The 20,427-nt window shown below is 33.8% G+C and overlaps 3 protein-coding genes across 4 annotated transcripts; 2 read left to right on the top strand and 1 right to left on the bottom strand.

Moving 5' to 3' along the window:
- Positions 1-601: 601 nt before the first annotated feature.
- LOC107806930 (uncharacterized) lies at positions 602-1,228 on the bottom strand. The gene has a single exon (XM_016631204.2). The coding sequence runs from the start codon at positions 1,226-1,228 to the stop codon at positions 602-604; it is 627 nt and encodes a 208-aa protein (XP_016486690.1).
- Positions 1,229-7,496: 6,268 nt separating this feature from the next.
- Positions 7,497-12,940, top strand: LOC107806932 (two-component response regulator-like APRR9). 2 transcript variants are annotated; one of them, XM_016631207.2, is made up of 9 exons: positions 7,596-7,849; positions 9,142-9,197; positions 9,535-9,696; positions 9,788-9,918; positions 10,023-10,163; positions 10,527-10,638; positions 10,723-11,071; positions 11,275-11,941; positions 12,489-12,940. In XM_016631207.2, the coding sequence occupies exons 3-9, from the start codon at positions 9,672-9,674 to the stop codon at positions 12,573-12,575; spliced, it is 1,512 nt and encodes a 503-aa protein (XP_016486693.1). In that variant the 5' UTR covers positions 7,596-7,849; positions 9,142-9,197; positions 9,535-9,671; the 3' UTR covers positions 12,576-12,940. The 2 variants fall into 2 exon arrangements, with proteins under 2 accessions (XP_016486691.1, XP_016486693.1); XM_016631205.2 differs by lacking the exon at positions 9,142-9,197 and having other exon boundaries at positions 7,497-7,849.
- A 1,309-nt stretch (positions 12,941-14,249) lies between these two features.
- LOC107806934 (NDR1/HIN1-like protein 1) lies at positions 14,250-16,767 on the top strand. The gene is made up of 4 exons (XM_016631208.2): positions 14,250-14,510; positions 14,608-14,696; positions 14,769-15,262; positions 15,954-16,767. Exons 3-4 carry the CDS (start codon positions 14,894-14,896, stop codon positions 16,224-16,226), a joined length of 642 nt encoding a protein of 213 aa, XP_016486694.1. The 5' UTR covers positions 14,250-14,510; positions 14,608-14,696; positions 14,769-14,893; the 3' UTR covers positions 16,227-16,767.
- The last annotated feature ends 3,660 nt before the right edge of the window (positions 16,768-20,427 follow it).

The following is a 20,427-nucleotide window of genomic DNA, read 5'->3' as shown; positions in this document are numbered from 1 at the left end:
ATGACCAACTTAAGTTGACGTGGCATGTATTTTTCTAGTTTCTAACTAAATTTTATGTCATACCAGATTCTTGCAGGAACTTTGTGAGATTTGAGCCCGAATGACTTTCAATTGATAATGGTAGTTAAATAACTTTTAAATGACAAAAAATAGGTAAGTGATTTTTATAAAATTGAGCATTAGTTGGATGATCTTTAGCAAAATTAATCATACTAACTAGTTATAAAGATTGCATTGCACCAACTAAAGGACAATTTGGTGCACAAGATATTTCGCATTCACGTATGGTATGGGAAATGATCACACTCCAAACTACACCCCGCATTCACTGCCCTACATTGAATAATACATGTAAAAATTAAACAAAGTTTTGCATCTAAAACTATTAGCAGAACATGAAGGCGTTGGTGCTATTGCTAGTTAGTGTACGTCATCACTACTTAATTTGCACAAGTTATATAAATTTATTAGCAAAGAAATTAAATAACAATACCCCAAAGGAAGATCCAAATGGGGTTAGCTGCCTTCCTATTATTATACTGCTAAAGACGGGTTATTCTTGAGATTACTGGATTCACGTGAACACAATATATATGACACTTTAAACCTGTCCCGGACTAGAAAAGCTCCATTTATCTGAATAAGAAGCAGGCGTATTCATCGTAGAAGCCCCAGAACCACACTTGGCTACAGTCCTAACACTCTCTATTAGTGCCTCTGTACGTGCCTCATGTGACAAAATTTCAGACAATTGTTGAGGGCTTATTAGTAATTTCACCTTCCACACTCCAGTACTATTGTACGTAGGAAATATCTCAGCTTCTGATGATCTCTTTAGCACCTTCTGATTATCACATGACATCCTATAAGGTGTTGCCTGAGGTAATAAATTACCACTATTACTACCATTACAAGTAGTAATAATATTGTCACTTTTTTTTTCTTCTTCTTCTTCTTTGGATTTAGTATTATAATGGTTTAATAGAGGGAGGAGATAGTATGATTCACCAGCTTGAAGTTCTTCATTGTGAAAAAGTGGTGGAGAGAACATGTCATGGCTACGATATATGGCATGGCCTGGGAATTCATTGGTGATACAGTTGGCTGTTATGGGTGCATATAACTCCATGATTCCACCATTGGATGTGACCACTTTTATCATCTTCTTTTCTTCTTCTTCTTGATCAACTTCTCTAAAACCAAACCCTTTGAACACACAATTTCCCATCTCAAGTACCTAATTAGCATACAAATTAGGACAATTGGAGATATGCATGAACTCCGATGAACAACGTTATTCAGTACATGTGCTAATGCAAGACATATCATACAAAACTGTCGAGATGCTTAAAAATTGATCTAAGCATCACTTTTACTTAATACATATATAATAAGTACCAGATGGAATAGACGAGATGTATTATATATGAGCTCAACAAGATATGCAATTTTAACTATACACTCTCGGTTAAATTGCTACGACAGGGGCCTTCCTCAAGGAAGGATGTCCGTCTGTTGATGACTAGCTCGTACGCGCAAATATTGGACCTAGCTTTGTTGTCCAAAAAAAAATATGTATTGAAAAGGAATGACAAGGTTTTTTATAGATAGGAATAGGGATGTCGCGTCGGTGGGAAGTTTCTTGAGAGTGAAGGGGTTCTTTTCTTTTTTCTGAATTTGGAATACACAGGAAATGTATCTAATGCTGGCATTAATAGTCAATCCGAAAGATTACAAGTATGAAATATGAAGTATCCTTTCCTTCATAGTGGCAGATTCTTACATTATGCGTGTAGTGTTTTGCTATATATAAGTTGTATAAAGTGGTAGGACCAGCTTCTGCTGGCTAAAGAGACAAACTATAGGTGTAATTATGTCAAATAATTTTTATTGGTTTTTCCCCGTTACAAAAAAGATAATCCCCTTAATCTTAGCTTAATGATTCTACCGTTAAGATTTACCTTAATAATGAGCAATTTAATAGGAGTAATTTAGAGATGTTTTTGTTTGATTAGGTAATAGATGATACAAAAAGATCTAACTTTATTATTACTGTGATAAAATGAAAGAAACGGTTCAAATATAATCGGATTCGGTGCTTAATTATTCAAAAAGTGTTGATTCATCTTAATATCGTAGAGATTGTGATAGAGCAATCAAGATCATGGCTTATGTGAGAGATCCTTTGGTCAACTGTCGTAATCAATGTGTCTCATTTCTTTGGTTTATGTGTCATTCCCGTTTATAGTGGTGGCGCCCATCCGCCACCTCTTTTGCATGTCATTTCTTGGGAGAGTAAGACTTCTTCAAGTTTAAAAAATTCCTTTTTCTAAAAAAAAAAATGGTTTGTTTTAAAAGTTAAGTGTTTGACGAAGCTTTTAGAAAAAAAAAAAAATGAAAAAAGTGATTTTGAGTAGAAGCAGAAGCAATTTTGAATAAACAGAAAAAATAGCTTCTTTCTTTAGAAATACTTTTGAGAAAAATATACTTAGAAGTACTTTTTAAAAATTTGGTCAAATATTAATTGCTGTTTAAAAATGCTTTTCAAATTAATTAGCCAAACACAAACTGCTTCTCACTAAAAGTACTTTTGAAAAAAAAAATTAAAAAAATTTACTTCTCAAAATAAGCTGATTTTTTCAGTTTAGCCCAATAGGCTATAAGCTAGCAAACAAGCAAACAGAAGTTTAAGGGTATCAATTGTTCGATTCGACTGATTATTTTATAAAATTAATATTATATTAGTTTTTTAGTTACTTTATTGTATATAACTAAAATAAAAAATTTCAAATAGTCTCATTCATCTTGGTTTCTCTTTGATACCGGTATGGTACGATTAATTTTTGATAATTTTTTAAAACGTTCACTACAAAAAAAAAAGAAAAAAAGTTTAACGACGAATTTTAGCGACAAGTCATATTCCGTAGCTAAATAACAACGGATTAGCGATGAATTTAATAGTTTGTCGCCAAATAAGCTACAAAAGAATTCGTATCAAATATAGGATTTTATGTAAGAGTTGCCAGTAGAAGTTAGAAAGCAATAACATTTTGCATAGATATTTTTACTGTTAAAAGGTGATAAATCAACAGAACATAAAAGATGACCAGACTATAGATATATTTTCTCAAAAGTACTTTTCAAAAAAGTATTTTCGGAGAGAAACTACTTTTCAATCTTTCAAAATAACTTCTGCTTCTATGCAAAAAATATTTTTTCTTCTAAAAACTTAGCCTAAGACCTTAACTCTTGAAAAAGCTACTTTTGGCTGAAGAGCAACACTTTTGGCTAAAAAAGCTTGACGAAATTGGCTACAAGCTAACAAACAGGCAAACAGAAATTAGGTCCTTTGAGGGTTGGAGGTAGAAAAATACTTACTGGCCTACATTAAATTAATTAGTTATTATAGTCTAACATTAAATTAAAAAATATATTACTTATCACTATTTAAGTGATAAATTATTATATACAAGATACATATTGTGTGTTCATTTGCTCGTACAAATGAAGATGCAAGTAAAATTGTTTTTTCCTTTTTGTTGAATTACCTTTTTTGTTCATTTTGCCACTACCTTGCTTCTATTCATATTATTTTTTTAAAAAGATTTTGGACATTCAATTGAAAAGATATGTTTTTAATAATTTTAAAATAACAGTATTAGTATAAACTACTCTTTATCTATCCTTAAACTTCTGATTTAATTCACATTGCACTGATCGGAATACTAAAGATAAAATTGAAACATATTTTGAAAACGTTAAATATTAAAAAACAAAATCAACTTACCATAATGATTAACATTTAGCACTGAAGATATTATCTTCCTTTCGGTAAGTTACTTTCCTCGAAGAAAGAAATAAAAAAATGGGATTGTTTAATCTAATGGTCTAATCCATTAAAGTTTATGTAGTTGTAGTATAGCCAATATTAAAAGACAACAATTTTACCCAAAAGTTAACGAAGTAGAGTCACGGGCAGAATTGCATTATTGGATATAACTGCACATCATTTCCCTAACTAAAGTGAAAATTAATAACTGCACATCGTTTCCCTAATTAAAGTGAAAATTAGACGAAGAATTAACCTAAATAGCAATTCATTTAATTATTAAAATTAAAATTAGCTTGTAAATATATAATATATGTATAATTTACATATAATATATGTATAACTATATATAATTAATGTATAAAGTAAACAGTGAAAACGGTGTTAGGTTATTCTCCATTTGGAGTCACAAGTTGCAGAGCCAAAAGCCTAAGACAACGCACTAACCGAATAAAAAAAAACTAGGGATAATAATATGATATTTAGCATCAAGTAATAATTGCAAATAATGACTGTAAGCCATGCTCCACATGTTGGTTGACACACACGACTTTTATTTGGTCTAATATTCTCTTCGATCTTTTGGAAGAGATGTGGTGGATTGCATTTTCATTATTTATCAAAAATTTTGAAAAGTAATATTTTTTTAAAATACTTTTAAAAAAAATACACTTAGAAATACTTTTTAAAAGTTTGGTCAAACACTAAGTGAGATCTTCACAACCGATGAGGACAAGCATATTTCTCTAACAAAAGGCGGATATATTATTATACGGACGAATTCAATTGAACCCATAATTGTTGACACGGAACATAAATTTATGTGTAAAAATCTATTAAAATTAGAATAAATAGTATATATGAGCCCATAATTTTAAAAATACAATGAGCTCAATACTGAGAAAATTAACGATTAAACTCATAGAGTTTAAATCTTGAATTCACCTATGTCTATAATTCAATTCATAAGTTTACACGTGGACTGGATGTCTGTTTTTTTTTTTTGAGAGAGATTGAAGAGTGGTCTTAATATACAGAGACCAAGCTCAACATGCTGAAAAGTAGCATGAAACTAAGAGGTCGTTTGGTATGCGGGATAAGATTATGAAATTAAATTATATTAAATTTATATAACGTTTGGTTGACGGTATAAATTTATTATGGTATAATTTTAATCTCAGTCCTAATACAGGATATCCCACCTTATTCCATCATATTCCATCAAACTTGAGATTATATTATCCCACCTTTCATGGGGGATAAATTAGTCCAGGGATAAATTATATAATCCTATGATAATTTAGCCCGCGTACCAAACGACCCGTAAGAGGAAAGAGTAGGCTCAACATGCTAAGGAGTGAGCTTGGAAGAAGAAAGTTTGCTACCTGATGGGCTGAACTAAGAGCGAAGAAGCCCAGAGCGGAATTACTGGGCTTAAGTGAGAGTGAACTCAATGAAGCCCAAAGCATAATATATGATGATAGAAAGTTATTGTGCAAATGGACTCACCAAAGTTTATACTTTATAAGCTTTGATCATGTACACAAAATATTTACACAAAAATGAATGAAATAGCCCAAGATATTACAAAAGAGAAATGTATTTCTCTAACCAAATCCAGTCATATGTCGGGAATTTGGTGCCCCAAGACAGCCCTTGATCAGTAATGGCATTAAACGACACATTTACTAGTTTTTGGGGTGGAAAAGAGTGATGAGAAACTAGCCAGCTCAATAGCGGGCCACCTATTGATCACCTTTGTAAAATTTCAATACTCTTCCTTTGACATGAGTGGGTTGGTGAATCCCACTTCTAACCAAAATGTTGTGAGTTCGAGTCACCCCAAGAGCAAGATGACGAGTTCTTGGAGGGAGGGAGTCGAGGGTCTATCGGAAACAGTTTCTCTACCCCAGGGTAGGGGTAAAGTATGCGTATACACTACCTTCCCCAGACCCGACTAATGAGATTATATTTGGGTTGGGTTGTTGTTTCTCCTTTTAGATTTTACATGTGTTAAGATGCTACTACAAATTTCTATGGCTAGGAACCAAACATGACTTTTGTGAAGCAAGGCAAGGCCGTAGGATTGATTATATGCTTGTTGGAGAACAATTATCATCCACTAGTTTTATTAGTGATTGTTGTAGATATTTTCTTCAACTAAACTATAAAATATTACACATCTTGTACTCCTAATAGTATTAATTATTCTTTTCACAAAGTCCTAGAGGTCGGTTTATGTGGGGCATCCATCTTCCGTGATTTAATGAAGTTTAACACTTAAATATTTACTATGCATTTGGTTTACGAATAAGTCTTGAGGAAATTAAAGGACGACAACTATCATAGGCAGCGCTCGTATTTAAAATTCATGACTTAATTTTTAACATTCTTAAGTTATTGAATTTTAATTAATAATTATGCATATTAAATATATATTTTTAAATAAATACAAAGTTTATACTAAAAATACCGGGTTCAACCGAACTCAAAAATTACATCACGAACATTAAATATTAACGGGAATATTATATATTTAATTTATTAAATTAAAAAAATGATACCCAAATATAATATAAAAATATACTACATTTTTTGTTACACTATTAATGACTTATACCAATTTTAAAGTTCAACTAATACTTAATTGAATTAGTTGATTTTTAAGGATGGATGAACCCTTAATACTATACTAAAACCATGTTTAACTATCAATCACATATTCATAAGTTAAAACAAATTAAAAAAAAGGTCAAATTACTAAGTTAAAATATTTCGGACCCTTATTAGTTATTTCTGGTCAAGTGAAATTTGTAGTGGTACCCACATAAACGTGGCAATGCCCATTGCCCAGCAAAATATCTCCTTTAGTTTGGTCCCAAAAAGTTTAAAAAAATCTCCATTAATAGGGTCCCACCGTAAAATTTGAGGAGCCTTGAAAACCACGATTTTAAAAGAAAGATTCGGTGCAAAATCAAATTTGTGGACTAAAATAAAGCCGACTAATTTTTGCCAACCACTAAACCAATGACTACTCATCTTTAGATTTACACCAATTCCACGGCTAAAAACCAAAGCTGATTTTAGATAAAAAGGAATAAATTTTCTTTTGATCCCTCAATTATTAATAAATTATAATTTTTGTCCTTATGATATTTAATTTTGAGTTAATTATAATATGCATTTTTAGTCCTTTTATCTAGGAAATATGTTGTTTATAAATTATTTTAAGAACTATATTATCTTCAAATACGAAAAATAATACAGTTAGACCTCTCTATAAGAAAATATCGTTTATAACATATATTTCAGTATTTCACTATGACCGCCAAGTTTCTTTTGAACCAATTTTTTTTGTTATTATGTTCTCTATAATAACACTTCAATATAGCAGACACAAAATATCAAAGTAGACGAGACTGTTATAAAAAAATTTAATTGTACAAATTTACCATAAAACATGACAAATTACATGATTTAATAATTAAGTAATTCATTAAATTTATAATGATTTACGAGTTGAGGGATCAAAAGTGCACATTTTAATTAGCTGAAGATTAAATATGCAGAATTAGATATTAGAGGGACCACAATTAGAGTTTATCAATAATTGAAGGATCCAAGTGAAAATTTCCTTAAGAGAAAACAACTTGAGATATGTTTGATCGGACATAAGAATATTGTCCACTAGTTTTAGCGGGCAAGTCATAGATATTTTTCTTCAACAAAACTTAAATAAAGAAAAGAAAAAGGATTATCAGTTTTTAGTACGTTTATTCTTTACACACAAAGTTGTAGAGGATCTGTTGTTTTGAAGTGGATTATTATCTGTTTTCTGGAAATCTAATTTTAAAGTGAGATATTTCTGTTTATGAAAAATGGGTGAAGCAGTGATGATGAGTGAAGGAGGAGGAGATGGTCAGTGTTTGAAGAAAATGGTGCTTAGAGTTTTATTGGTAGAAGCTGATGATGCTACTCGTCAAATTATTGCTGCTCTTCTTCGTAAATGTAGTTACAGAGGTTCGCCATCTTTATTCTTTCATTTTGTCTCTTCTTTCTGCAGTTTTAATATTGATTTTAAGTATTTTGAGGTCACTGGTTCGAGCCGTGTAATTAGGCTGTCTGTATCATACCCAAGCTTGGGGTGCGGGCGGACGCTGCGTAAACGCCGTATACTTCTTGCACTAGGCTACCTTTTAGATTGACTGACGATGTAAAAAGTATTTATATCTTCATGTCACTTGAAAAGTAATTGCATCTAACTCTATTTAATAGGATCGACTGTTAGTGTATATAACTTAAGTCCTTTAATATTATTGCTTAATTTAAATCTTGAATGAAATTGGCTAGGAGATGTTGCTGGGTTTTAGTTGATTAAAGTCCTTATGCTTCTTTCTATTGATCTATTTTCTCAAGTGTTGAATAGATCTCTTGAAGATGGTTTGAAGTATTGAAGAAAAATGAAAATTTTCCACCTTTGTAGAAAAATATTGTTTTTATATTTTACTTAATGAGGAGGATATTGTCACTTTCAGTTTTGATTGTCAAACTGGAAGTTTATGTTAAGTTATGGGTGAAATTAAAAAAAAAGAAAGAAAGAAATTTGAAGAAAAATAAGGTGTAAGTTAAAGCGTGTTGATAGTTGTTCTTCTTTGAAGATTTGTAAGTGTTCTGTAAGTGGAAAAGAAGACCCTTAAAAGTTCACTTGTGAACTCTGAATCAGGTTAAGGATGGTGTTTGAGTTATATGTTGTGTCCCTCATATAAAAAGGTTTTCAAAAATATATACACAAGTAAACAGGGCAGCCCGGTGCATAAAGCATCCCGCATTCACGCAAGGTCCGGGCCGCACCTTAAGGGGTGTGATATACCCTAATGCAAGCATTAGTGACTACTTCCACGGCTCGAACCCGTGACCTCTAGGTCACACGGAAACAACTTTACCATTGCTCCAAGGTTCCCCTTCATATACATAAGTAAACAATTAAGTAAAAAATATTTACTAAGTCTTGGATTGCACTTGCTACCTAAGTTTTAGTTTGGATTATTTGATCCTCTACCAAATGTTTTTTGTCAGATGAATCAGCAAAGACGAGGACGATGATGTTGTGTCTTTGATATTAAGCCGAAAGAAATAGAATGGTTTCTTTATTTCTTTGTTTCGGGAATGAATACTTAGGATTTAGTTTAGGCATTTAGCCTGTCCGTGCCTTCTATAGTTTGTCGTCTGAATAAAACCATTTTCAGCATGAGCCTTTCAGTTATCAGTACTGAGAATACAATCCTTTCGTTTACTTGTCCTCTTTTCTCCAGGTAATAGCATGGAGGATATAATATCACGCTCATCCTGCACCCGGAGATTTCTAGTGGTATTATAACTCCATGCATTCTTCCTATTCTATGCTTCTGCATTCGCTGATGCTTCCCCTTACCACGCCACCCCTTAAGATAAAACGGAAAGGATGCAATGTTTCTGTAAAATTCCATCTTGCCTTGAATTTCAGCGACTGGTATCATAGTCCATCACATTTTACCAACCCGACATCCACCCCTCAATTTATTTGTTTCTTCAGGATCTTTCTGTGATATGTATTTGGTTTCCTGAGAGGCGCGTATTAACTCTATGTTTTAGCACATAGCATCTGCAGATCTTCTGCCCTTTGTTTTTTGGAACTAAAGAAATAATAATTTGTTTTGACCAAACAGTTGCTGCTGTTCCCGACGGTTTGAAGGCATGGGATATACTAAAGGAAAGGCCACATAACATAGACCTTGTATTGACTGAGGTTGAGCTGCCGTCAATATCAGGATATGCACTGCTTACTTTAATCGTGGAGCATGATATGTGCAAAAACATACCTGTTATAAGTATGTGATGTTTTCTTGATCTCGGCTCTTATTTTAATGTTTCATTTCACAGGGAGTTATGAGTGCTTAATCTGCCTACTTGTTTATGCAGTGATGTCGTCCAAGGATTCCATTAGCACGGTCTTGAAATGCATGGTTAAAGGAGCTTCCGACTTTCTTATGAAGCCTGTTAGGAAAAATGAGCTGAGGAACCTGTGGCAGCATGTTTGGAGAAGAAAAACCGTATGTTTAAATCTCGACAAAGAAAAGAAAATATTTAAAATGGTTATCAAATTTAACCAACTGAATCTAACAAGAAGTTATTTTGTTTCACTTTGAATGCTCAGCAAAGTGCTGGAAGCCGTCCTCAAAATAAAATTGTTGAAAACCAGAAAGTAGCTGTGTCTGAGAACGAAGCAGCAAGTAATTATTCTAGCGACAATCTGGCTTCTATTCAAAGAGGAAATGACAAATCTAGCGATGCACAAGTAAGTGATATCTTCTGTGTTCATGACCTCATTTAACTGAGATATATGAGCACCATCATCTTGTACTTAATAGATTTTGACATAACATGATGATCTATATGTAATTCTTTTGCGCCAACTTTAAGCTAATTTTGTTAAAGTTCATTTTTTTTTTCCAACAAAAGAAGTTGACTAAATAGATAAAATGCTGATTTTTTGTTGCACTTCAAGCAGTCAAGTGCCATCAGATTTTCTGCGGATAGTTTATTTTACATCATAAAAGTTTGAAAACGAATATCATTTCCAAAATGTATGATATGATGCATTACATATAGATCAATGCCTTTCTTTGAATCTGAAAGTGTGTGTACTGCAAATATGCAGGGCATTAAGGATATTAGATGTAGAGATGCTTCAAATATGTGCGATGATGAATGTCATGAAGAATGTGTTGAAGTGGTTGAGAGATCATTTATGCCGAAAAGTAAACCATTAGGTATGGAAAGCTACTCCCTTTCGTCTCTTCACAAATTGTAGAAGAATATGACTAAGCTTTGTACTGACAAACAATCGTCTCTAGAAAACATGACTAGCTCGGGAATAGGAACTTCTTCTTGCACTGGACCTTACAGCTCAGGTGCTATTAGTTCAGAGGAAGGCTCTCTTTGTGAAAATGCTTGTGCTGATGATGAAGTTGATTGCCGGTTGAATGAACTCTATTCTGCACCTTGTACTGAAGCAGTTGACTTGATTGGGAAATTTGAAAATTGCTTGGCTGATAACAGCCATTCTGATGAAAGAAAACAGAAATCAAATGTCGCTTCCCGGTTGGGACTTTCTTTGAGAACATTTAATCCCAGTTGCTCAAACGATGACGGGTCCAGAGAGCAGAACATGATAAGTCATTCAAAAGTATCCGCCTTTGCTAAGTAAGTTTTGCCTTCCTGTTTATTGACATTCTAGTGTTGAATTTTCCTCTTTGCTAAGCGGATTCCTCAAATATGAAGTAATATTGTAGGTTTTATTACTTTATATTCATGGGCCCGTTTTGGAATTCAACTTCTACAAATTATCTGTTCTGCAAATCATATTCAACTCCTGAGAATTCATTAAAGTTTTTCTTTTATGTCAGATATGAAAATAAGAAGACAATACAATATCTTTTCTCTGGATTGACTAGCAATTCTGGTCCATTCAAGGAAGGCTCTAGTGCCTCTACTTTGGAGCATGATGCTTCATTGACCGAGAGTGAGCAAAACGCAACAGCTCTGGTTATGCGCCAACCAGGAAATTGTAAAGCTGCAATATCGTCGGACAACCAACTACGCTTTATTCCAGTAGAATCAGATTATCAACAAGTACAGAGTCCTAAATCACAATCTCCACTTCCAACAAGTTCTTTGACTTATTCATCTTCCGAAGTACAAAATCTTGAGCACGACAAGCAGCCATTTGATGATACTACAGTTCACTCTGAGGACAATGCGGAAGCAGCAGGTAACCAGAAGTTAGTAGCTGAGAAAGAAAGAAATGATTCTGCAATTTGTGGATCTAGTGATTTGGGAAGTGGCTTAACAAATAAGCACAGTAGCTCTCGTTGCGGAAGTACTTCCAATGAAGCTATAGAAAGTTCCCCAGCAGTTGCAAGTTCGGGGACAGATCCTGTTTCTGAGAGTGTGAACTACAATGACAACCTTCCTCATGATAGGACAAGAGCAGAGAATCATAACACCAGTCAAAGGGAAGCGGCACTCGTGAAGTTTCGGTTAAAAAGGAAAGATAGATGCTTTGAGAAAAAGGTATCTACAACCTTTGTGCTAGTGTCATTATTCAACTTAATTAGATATGTTGCAATAACTTTAAACAAGTGCATCTTCAGGAATTCATCTCTATATTCTGTTTAATTAGCGGCATTTTTGCTAGCTAAGTATTTGCCCTTAAGAGAGACAGAACAACAACAACAATAACAACCCAGTGTAATCCCACTAGTGGGGTCTGGGGAGGGTAGAATATACGCAGACCTTATCCCTACCTGAAGAAGGTAGAGAGGCCGTTTCCGGAAGACCCTCGGCTCAGGAAAGAGAGACAGAAACAGAAACAGATGGAAAGTTATTAGCTAAAGTTAAGGCTAGATATTATATATCTTGTTGCATGTTGTAAAGCACTATAATAAGCAAACCACCTTACTTTCTCTCTCCTAATAAAGCAGATAATATCAATTTTTGGCCTTCCATATACTTGAGTGATCAAATTTGTGGACATACCACAATATTATTCAGAAGTGGCCAACATTTAGTTAAGTATCTTCTTTTTGTCTTTCAGTATACTGATATTATTTTTGCACAGGTTCGATACCAAAGCAGGAAAAGACTTGCAGAGCAGAGACCTCGAGTGAAAGGACAGTTTGTTCGTCAGCTGCAAAACGAAAATTAGTCTTGCATAGCCATTCTCACTAATGTCTTAGGCAAATGTAGCATAGCCATGCAGATACAGGTTTGTAGTATTGTGTGTGTATGTCCTTGTAAGCTTGGGAATTAAGGGATTGACAATAGTGCAACTCAAGATGTTGAACTTTTGTGTGTAGTTCTTGGGTTTATATACTTAGTAGGATGAAATTTGTTTTGCATTTAGGAGAAATTGTTGTTTGGTAAACTCTTGGAAGTATTTGTAGTTTGTTATTCCTATAGTTCCGTTTTGTTTGACGCCATTGACTGCGCTGGGAACTTAAGTATTCATTGACTTGTGTATTATGTAAATAGTTTGCAGCAGAAAAATATTAAAGGACAATTATTTCATAACTCCTACGACACATGGACTTGTAATTTGTACTTTCCTTATGGTTTCAAATATTATATATTCTTTTTTAATTTCTTTCATGTTTTGTGTATGGTAGATTCGTAACCATAGAATACGACCCTAATCAAAATGCATATATTTGTCTTATACACTATAGGATGGTGAGAAGAGATATATTTTATATCCTAGCGGGGTTATAATTGGAGATACTATTATTTTTGGTGTAAAAGTTCCTATAAAAATGGGAAACGCCCTACCTTTGAGTGTTTGAACTATTGATTTAATAACCAATTAGGTTTACGATGACACCTATAAATCGATTACTGATTCAATTTGAGTACCTCTGCATGATAGACCTCAACAGAAGAAAACTGAAGAGTAATGACATTAAGTGATTGAGTTCAGTAGTTCTCATATACAAATATTGACTCTAGAGATCTAGTAATAAGGAGAAGGCAAAATTGTTTCAAGTACGAACAGAACCGGAAGCACCCATTCTTTTAAAGAGAGGAGGACGGGTTATTCATATTTCATTAGAGGAGTAATTTCCTTTTTTTCTTCTACATGTTATACTACTCCATCCGTTTCAAATTAGATGAGGTACTTTCCTATTTAGTCTATTCCAAAATAAATGACACATTTTTAAATTTGGAAATAATTGAACTTTAAACTATTCATTTTACTCATCTTACCCTTAATAAGAAGTTTTTATAACCACACAAATGTCATGGCCCAACAAAGCTTTTACCCCTTAAGCTTTTAAGACCACAAGTTTCAAAAGTCTTCTTTTTTTCTTTAAACTCCGTACCGAGTCAAACTACCTTATCTAAATTGAAACGGAGGGAGTATTTATTAAGAACAAGGATGTCCTCGTAGTACAATTCAGAGATTGTAATCCTGCATCTTATGTTGGATAGAAAATATCAAGATATGGTATATAATTTATATTAATTTTAACTAATACCAATAATCAAACACTAAATAAACATAATTTTAAAATTTATGCTGAAATTAATATCCTAATTCCGGTAACTAAACGACCAAAGCACAAACGCAATTGTTCCACGGCAACTCTAAAAACAATTCCTACCTAAACTCATTCAAACATTATTAGAAAAAGAAAAAAGGAGCATAACAAAACCAACTGTTATAAAACTGGACACAAAAAATGGTGACGAAAGTAGCTCCAATCAATTTTCTAGGTGTCACCATATAACTCCGCGGTTACATACTTAGAATTTACATTTAGTTGGCAGCTAGCCAAGAATCTTTGTAATCAATAGTCGTAAGCTAAAGTAAAAAAAACAAAACAAAAAGAATTGCACTGAAACAACTAGCTAACTTTCTCTTCTCTTATCACTAAGCAAAGAGAGAACCTAATTCTTCTCTTTTCCTTTCTTTGTCTTCCACTTGACCCATTAGATTCTCTTTTTTTCCACCTTTTTCTTATTGTTCTCTCACCACTATCACTCACTTAACAATTCAAAGCTGTGCCTAACTCTCTCCTTTGCTAAAGCTACTTGGTTTTGGTTAAAATTGTTCAAGAAATTGCTTATTATGTGAAATATTGAGGTGAGTCTTAATTTTATAATACCATCTTTTCTTCTCTTATTTAGTTAGTGCTTATATAATAGGATTTTTCTTCTTCTAACATCTCAATTATATACAGATCAACATCGACTTAAGAAAAATAGTCATAAGTAAGGTGGAGTTTTGAGCAATTTTAAGTTCAAGAAATTGCTTACGTAAAATATTGAGGTGAGTCTTAATTTTATAATACCTTCTTTTCTTCTCTTACAATGTTTATATTATGAACTAACATCTAAACAGGTCAACACTGACTTAAGGAGCAATACGAGCGGAAAAGTATAGCTACTTGTAAGGTGGAGTTTGGAGAAAAAAGCAAAGCTAATTAAGCCAATTTGTACAAGATTTAGCTAGAAGAAATTCCAAAAATGAGTGATCAACAAAAGAGTCAAAATGAAGGTGGCTATACTCAAAGACCATCTCCATTATCATCATCTAAAAATCCTGCCAAAACTTTGTGCACTTTTCTACTAATTTTCCTCATATTAGCTGGTCTCACTTTGCTCATAGGGTGGCTAATTTATCGACCTCACAAGCCAAATTTCACTCTAGTAAATGCTGCAATTTACCAATTAAACATCACATCCCTTCCTTATATGTTCACTACCATGCAATTCACAGTGTTAGTAAGAAATCCAAACAGGAGAGTCAGCTTGTTTTATGACCAAATTTCAGCTCTTGTTTCTTACAAGGGTCAAGCAATTACACCTCCAGTGATGCTGCCACCTTTATTTCAGGTAAGAAAGGTTATGAAATGGTCGGGTTGTGCTAAATTTAGATGAGTTAAAACAGGTCGAATTAATAAGTAAGTCGGGTCATAACTTGTCCCGAATTTCTTTGGGTCAAAATGAACGGGTCAGTTTGAGCTAACCAATGTGTGATCAATTCAAAATTATTTTTCTTTGTTTTCTTTTTTCCTTTTAGGGACTTTAATTACCAAGCAAATTAACATTTTTTAATATTATCAGAACTTCATATAATCAACAAAACCCAATTTTTTTTTGTATTTTTACATTTGGATACGTTCTTTTAATGGGCTAATTCGGGCGACGTGACTGTACAAATTGATCCAAGCTTTCAGATGGTTAACTTGGGCTATGTCTAAGTTGACCCGCTAATGAATATGTGTCGGGAAAGTGCACAAACAATCATTCTTAGGGATGTTTTTTTAAGATTAGCTAGTACTTATTTTGTGCTGAAAATTTGAACTAAAAATCTTAATTTTAGTATAATTTGAGATATTTATGTCCTGAAAAGTTAAACTGAAAGCTGAAATTCATGACACATTAGCTAATTCCTAAATAGCATCTCTTTAGAGTTGTTATCTAGTGTCATTTCTACATATTATATGTCCAATCTAACTCGTCAACTTGCACAAGATAGATGAGTAATATTTTTATCGGCTAAATTTGATATCCTTAATTTCAGGATACAAAAAGCACGGTGCCCTTGTCGCCGGTGATCGGAGGCGTGTCGGTGCCGGTATCGGTGGAAGTTGCAAATGGGTTGGTGGTGGATGAAACGTATGGGATGGTGGCTTTGAGACTAGTGTTTATGGGTAAATTGAGATATAAAGCTGCATTTGTAAGGACTAGACATTATGGAATTTATGTCAAGTGTGATATGTTGGTAGGGTACAAGAAGGGTTTTGTGGGTCAAGTACCTTTGCTTGGTTCTCCAGACTGTGAAGTTGATGTATGAATTTTCTTTTCCTTTGTGAATAAATGACCAAGTGGAGTTAAAGATTATGAACTTCCAATTAGGAAACTGAATGAGTACAAGATGAACTGGAGACTTCTTTCTTCTTCAAAAGTTACCAAGTTCTAATCATAATTGTGTTTTTTCCATTCCAGCCTTCAATTTGTAATCAATAGTTTTAAGTTATATCGCCTTTTTTCCTTTTACAAATTAGAGTAAGTCAAAAGGGTATGCCAGTGCACGTAGCATCCCGTATTTATATAGGGTTCGGAGAAGGGCCAGACTCTAAGGGGGTGTAATGTAGCCAGTCTACTTTGATGCAAGTATCAGCGGCGGATTCCACGGATCGAATCCGTGACCTATAAGTCACACAAAGACAACTTTACCGTGCTCCAAGACTCCCCTTCAAATTAGAATAAGTCTGTAAGTTCACAATTTTTTTTGGTTTTCTGTCTAGTGGTCGGCACCTGCATTGGTTCCCCGGCTAATCCAAATTTGCGTTGTATAAGGCTCATTAAAAAGGAAAGTGTTCCCTGTCAGCATTTTTTATTCCTATAGCTCGAACCCAAGACATCTAATTAAGGACAAAAATCTATCCATCTCACCACAACCCTTGACGGTTAAGTTCACTTCTTTAATTGAATCTTTTGCTTGAAATGTTGGAATTTGGACATGGTTAAACTAGTTATTTTTCAACAATAATTATCTTAGATATCTATGTTCAGACTCTAATGCAAACAAAAATAATAAATAAATAAATCAGTAAATCAAAATTCTTGCTTTTGCGAGGTAAATGATAAATTACTTTTCTGGGTTTTGCTATTACACCTTGTACTGTTTTATTAAGTACCAGCAATTTGATAAATTGTTACTTGGAAATTTTTTTGCTCAATAGTTGGTCTGCATCGCCGGATTATTTATTAGTAAAAATAAACTTAAGACACCCTTAATTATATAGTCGTGGGTACCAAGCCCAGGAAATAGCACCTTTTATAGTCTATGACTCTTTTCTTATTTCTATTACGGGCATTCGTTTTTCAGTTCTCTAATGGACATTATATTTGTGTCTTGAAGTCTAGTTTTATTTTGTTTTGAGAAGGGTGTTTCGTTATTTCCTCATAAGAAAGAGAAATTGTGAAACATCCGTTAGAGTTTGCCTTATATTTGGATTTTACTTTTTTGAAGGAAATGAAAATAGTTCACCATAATTGATTTTTACTTTTCCTTAAAGGAAAATATAGATTTCTTCCATGTTGGACAAATTTCTTTTTTAGAGGAAAAGATTATGCACCTCTATAAATTAAGCATTCACCTAAAAACACAATAACATCCACAATGTAGTTTTTCTTCTCCTTTATATTAGTAGATTAATGTAGGTCACTTGACTAAACTGTATTAAAATATTATACATTTTTAGTATAATTCTCTTTAGTGTCTGACTTAACGTGTTAAAGTTTACTTTTTTAGCTTCAGCTAGGGGCGGACCCCATGTAGAGTCAAGAAGGTTCATATGAACCCGGTTCTTCGAAAACTTTTGGTATTTTATATAGGTTAATTATGTAAAATATTGATATAAACCTTTTTTGAACCCACTTGATCGAAGATGATCATGTGGAGAAGAATCAGAGATTGAAAAATTGCTCAACTGATTAATTGTGGCATAAACAACCGACTATATACAACTCCTTGTTAGTTAGGTACTAACTTTCTAAAATAATAATAACACACTCTAACTTCTAATATGTACATTATAGCCCTCATACCTAACTAACTAACTAACACTCTATATATGCCAATACTCCCTCTCAAGCTGGAGAGTGTAAAATATTTAACACGCCCACCTTGCCAAGTAGAAAATGATGCTGAGGTGAGGCCAATCCCTTTGTGAGTAGATCAACCAACTAATGCTTGGTAGAGACATATTGTGTCTGCATGATTCCTTATTTGAGTTTCTCCTGGATGAAGTGGTAATCAATTTTGATATGTTTTGTATGCTCATGAAAAATGAAATTAGCAACTATTTGCATAGCTGCTTTACAGTCTGAAAACAATGTGACTGGTTGGTGAATGGGAGTCCCTAGTTCAGCAAATTGGCCTCGCAACTAAACTATCTCACCTACTTCTGAAGCCATGCTTTTGTATTATGTTTCAGCACTTATACGAGAGACTGTGTGTTATTTCTTTGATTTTCATGATATCAAGGAATCACCAAATTTAACAATATATCCATTAACAGACTTTCTGCTCACTGGGCAAGCTGCCCAATCTGAATCACAAAAACCAACTAAAGTTTCAGTTGGTCCTTTCCTCATGATAACTCCTATTCATGGTGCATATTTGAGGTACCTCACTACGCGAATAACTGCATCCACATGAGACTTCTTAGGGGCCTGCATAAATTGATTCAGAGTTTGGATTTCATAGCTGATGTCTGGCCTGGTAACTGTAAGATATTGGGATTTCCCTATGAGCTTCTGATAGCCTGTGACATCTACCAAGGGATCAAGTTCTTTGCTGCTAATTGCCTTGTCAAACTCCACTGAAGTAAGCCTCTGATTGAATTCTAGAGGTGTAAGAGCAGACCTTGCACCACTCAACCCCAATTCTTAAATGAGCTCCAAAGTGTACTTTTTCTGATTGAGCAAAATGCCCTGATGAGACCTCAAGACTTCAATCCCTAAGAAATACCTGAGCTTCCCCATATCATTTATCTTAAATTGTTGATATAACACTAACTTGGCTTCATTAATGACCTTTATGCTACTTCCAGTTAGCAATAGGTCATGTACATAGATCAAGATGACCACAATGTCATTCCCAGATCTTTTGGTGAATAAGGAATTATCATAGACACTCTGACTGAAGCCTACACCTAGTAGAGCCTTTGTAAGTTTTAGGTTCCATTGTCTTGAGGCCTATTTAAGACCATACAAGGACTTCCACAACCTACAAACCTTTTTCTCCCCCTGTCTTTGGAATCCTTGAGGTAAGTCTATATAAACTTCCTCATATAGACCTCCCTGTAGAAAAACATTGAAGACATCTATTTGTTAAAGACCCAGTCCTTAGAGGTGTCACACCTCATTTTTTTCGAGGGGGATAGAGAGTTTTTTCAATTAAAATGATATTATTCAAAATGGGATTAGTAAATTGATTTCAGAGTCGCCACTTGGGATAATTTTTTGTGTCCCAAGTCACCGATTTATTTTAAATCCCAAATCGAGGAAATTTGACTCTGTTTAAAGTCTGCGAAAACCAGAAGATCGAGTAAGGAATTCTGTTAACCCGGGAGAAGGTGTTAGGCACTCCCAGATTCCGTGATTTTAGCACGGTCTCTTTAATTACACCTGGCTTAATTAAATTATTTAATTACGTATTTTAAAACCTAATATGCATTTTACCTTTTACCGATTTTAGATATGTCGCTTATGGATTTATCTTTGAAACGGATCACATGAGTGTGAATCCGTTTTATTCGGTGCGCTAAAATCATGTCATGTGTATGTGTACATAATTATTCCCGCTTTATTAATATTAAGATTGTTGGCCAAAGTTGCGCGAACGCGTACTTTGATTTATTTTAGGAATCGTAATCATATCACGCGAACGTGTACACAATTACGATAGTAGATTAAATGCATGCCTAAAGCAAACTAAAATATTCGAAGATTGTTTGTCCGAAAACCAGTTTAAGATGATCGCAAGGCCAAGAGTTTACAAATGTGGAAATTAGCGAAATATGAAGCAAAACAGTCTTGGAATAAGCTTCTAATATGATAAAGTTCATCACATGGATTCCTATATGAGTTTTTCTTTCATTAAGTGATGGGGTTGACTAGCGTATGATTGGTTATTCTATTAGATTAATTTGATATTATTTCAGTCATTGAATGGCTGTATGCAGGTTGGTTATGAGCAAAACATGGGCTAAACTTAAAAATCATAGCATTAAGCTTTATATATAACAAGGTTTGCCACTTAACCAGTAAGCAAAATACTGCAAAAATGAATGATGTCCAGATGGGCTTTCATGTGAAGCCCAATCATATTAGGCCTCCACTTTCTGGCTTCCTCTTGAAGCCTGGACCTTGTAGCCATAGAGTCCAATTAATTACAACCTTAGACAAAGGCCAGTTATGCCCATAACTAGTCACACAGACGAAAAGTATTTCAAACGAGTTTAACACCAGCTCCAATTGAATCA

Source organism: Nicotiana tabacum, chromosome 23 (assembly GCF_000715075.1).
Source record: "Nicotiana tabacum cultivar K326 chromosome 23, ASM71507v2, whole genome shotgun sequence".
Lineage (NCBI taxonomy): Eukaryota > Viridiplantae > Streptophyta > Magnoliopsida > Solanales > Solanaceae > Nicotiana > Nicotiana tabacum.
Note: the sequence above shows the minus strand (reverse complement) of the source record. Positions and strands in the feature narration are given on the sequence as shown.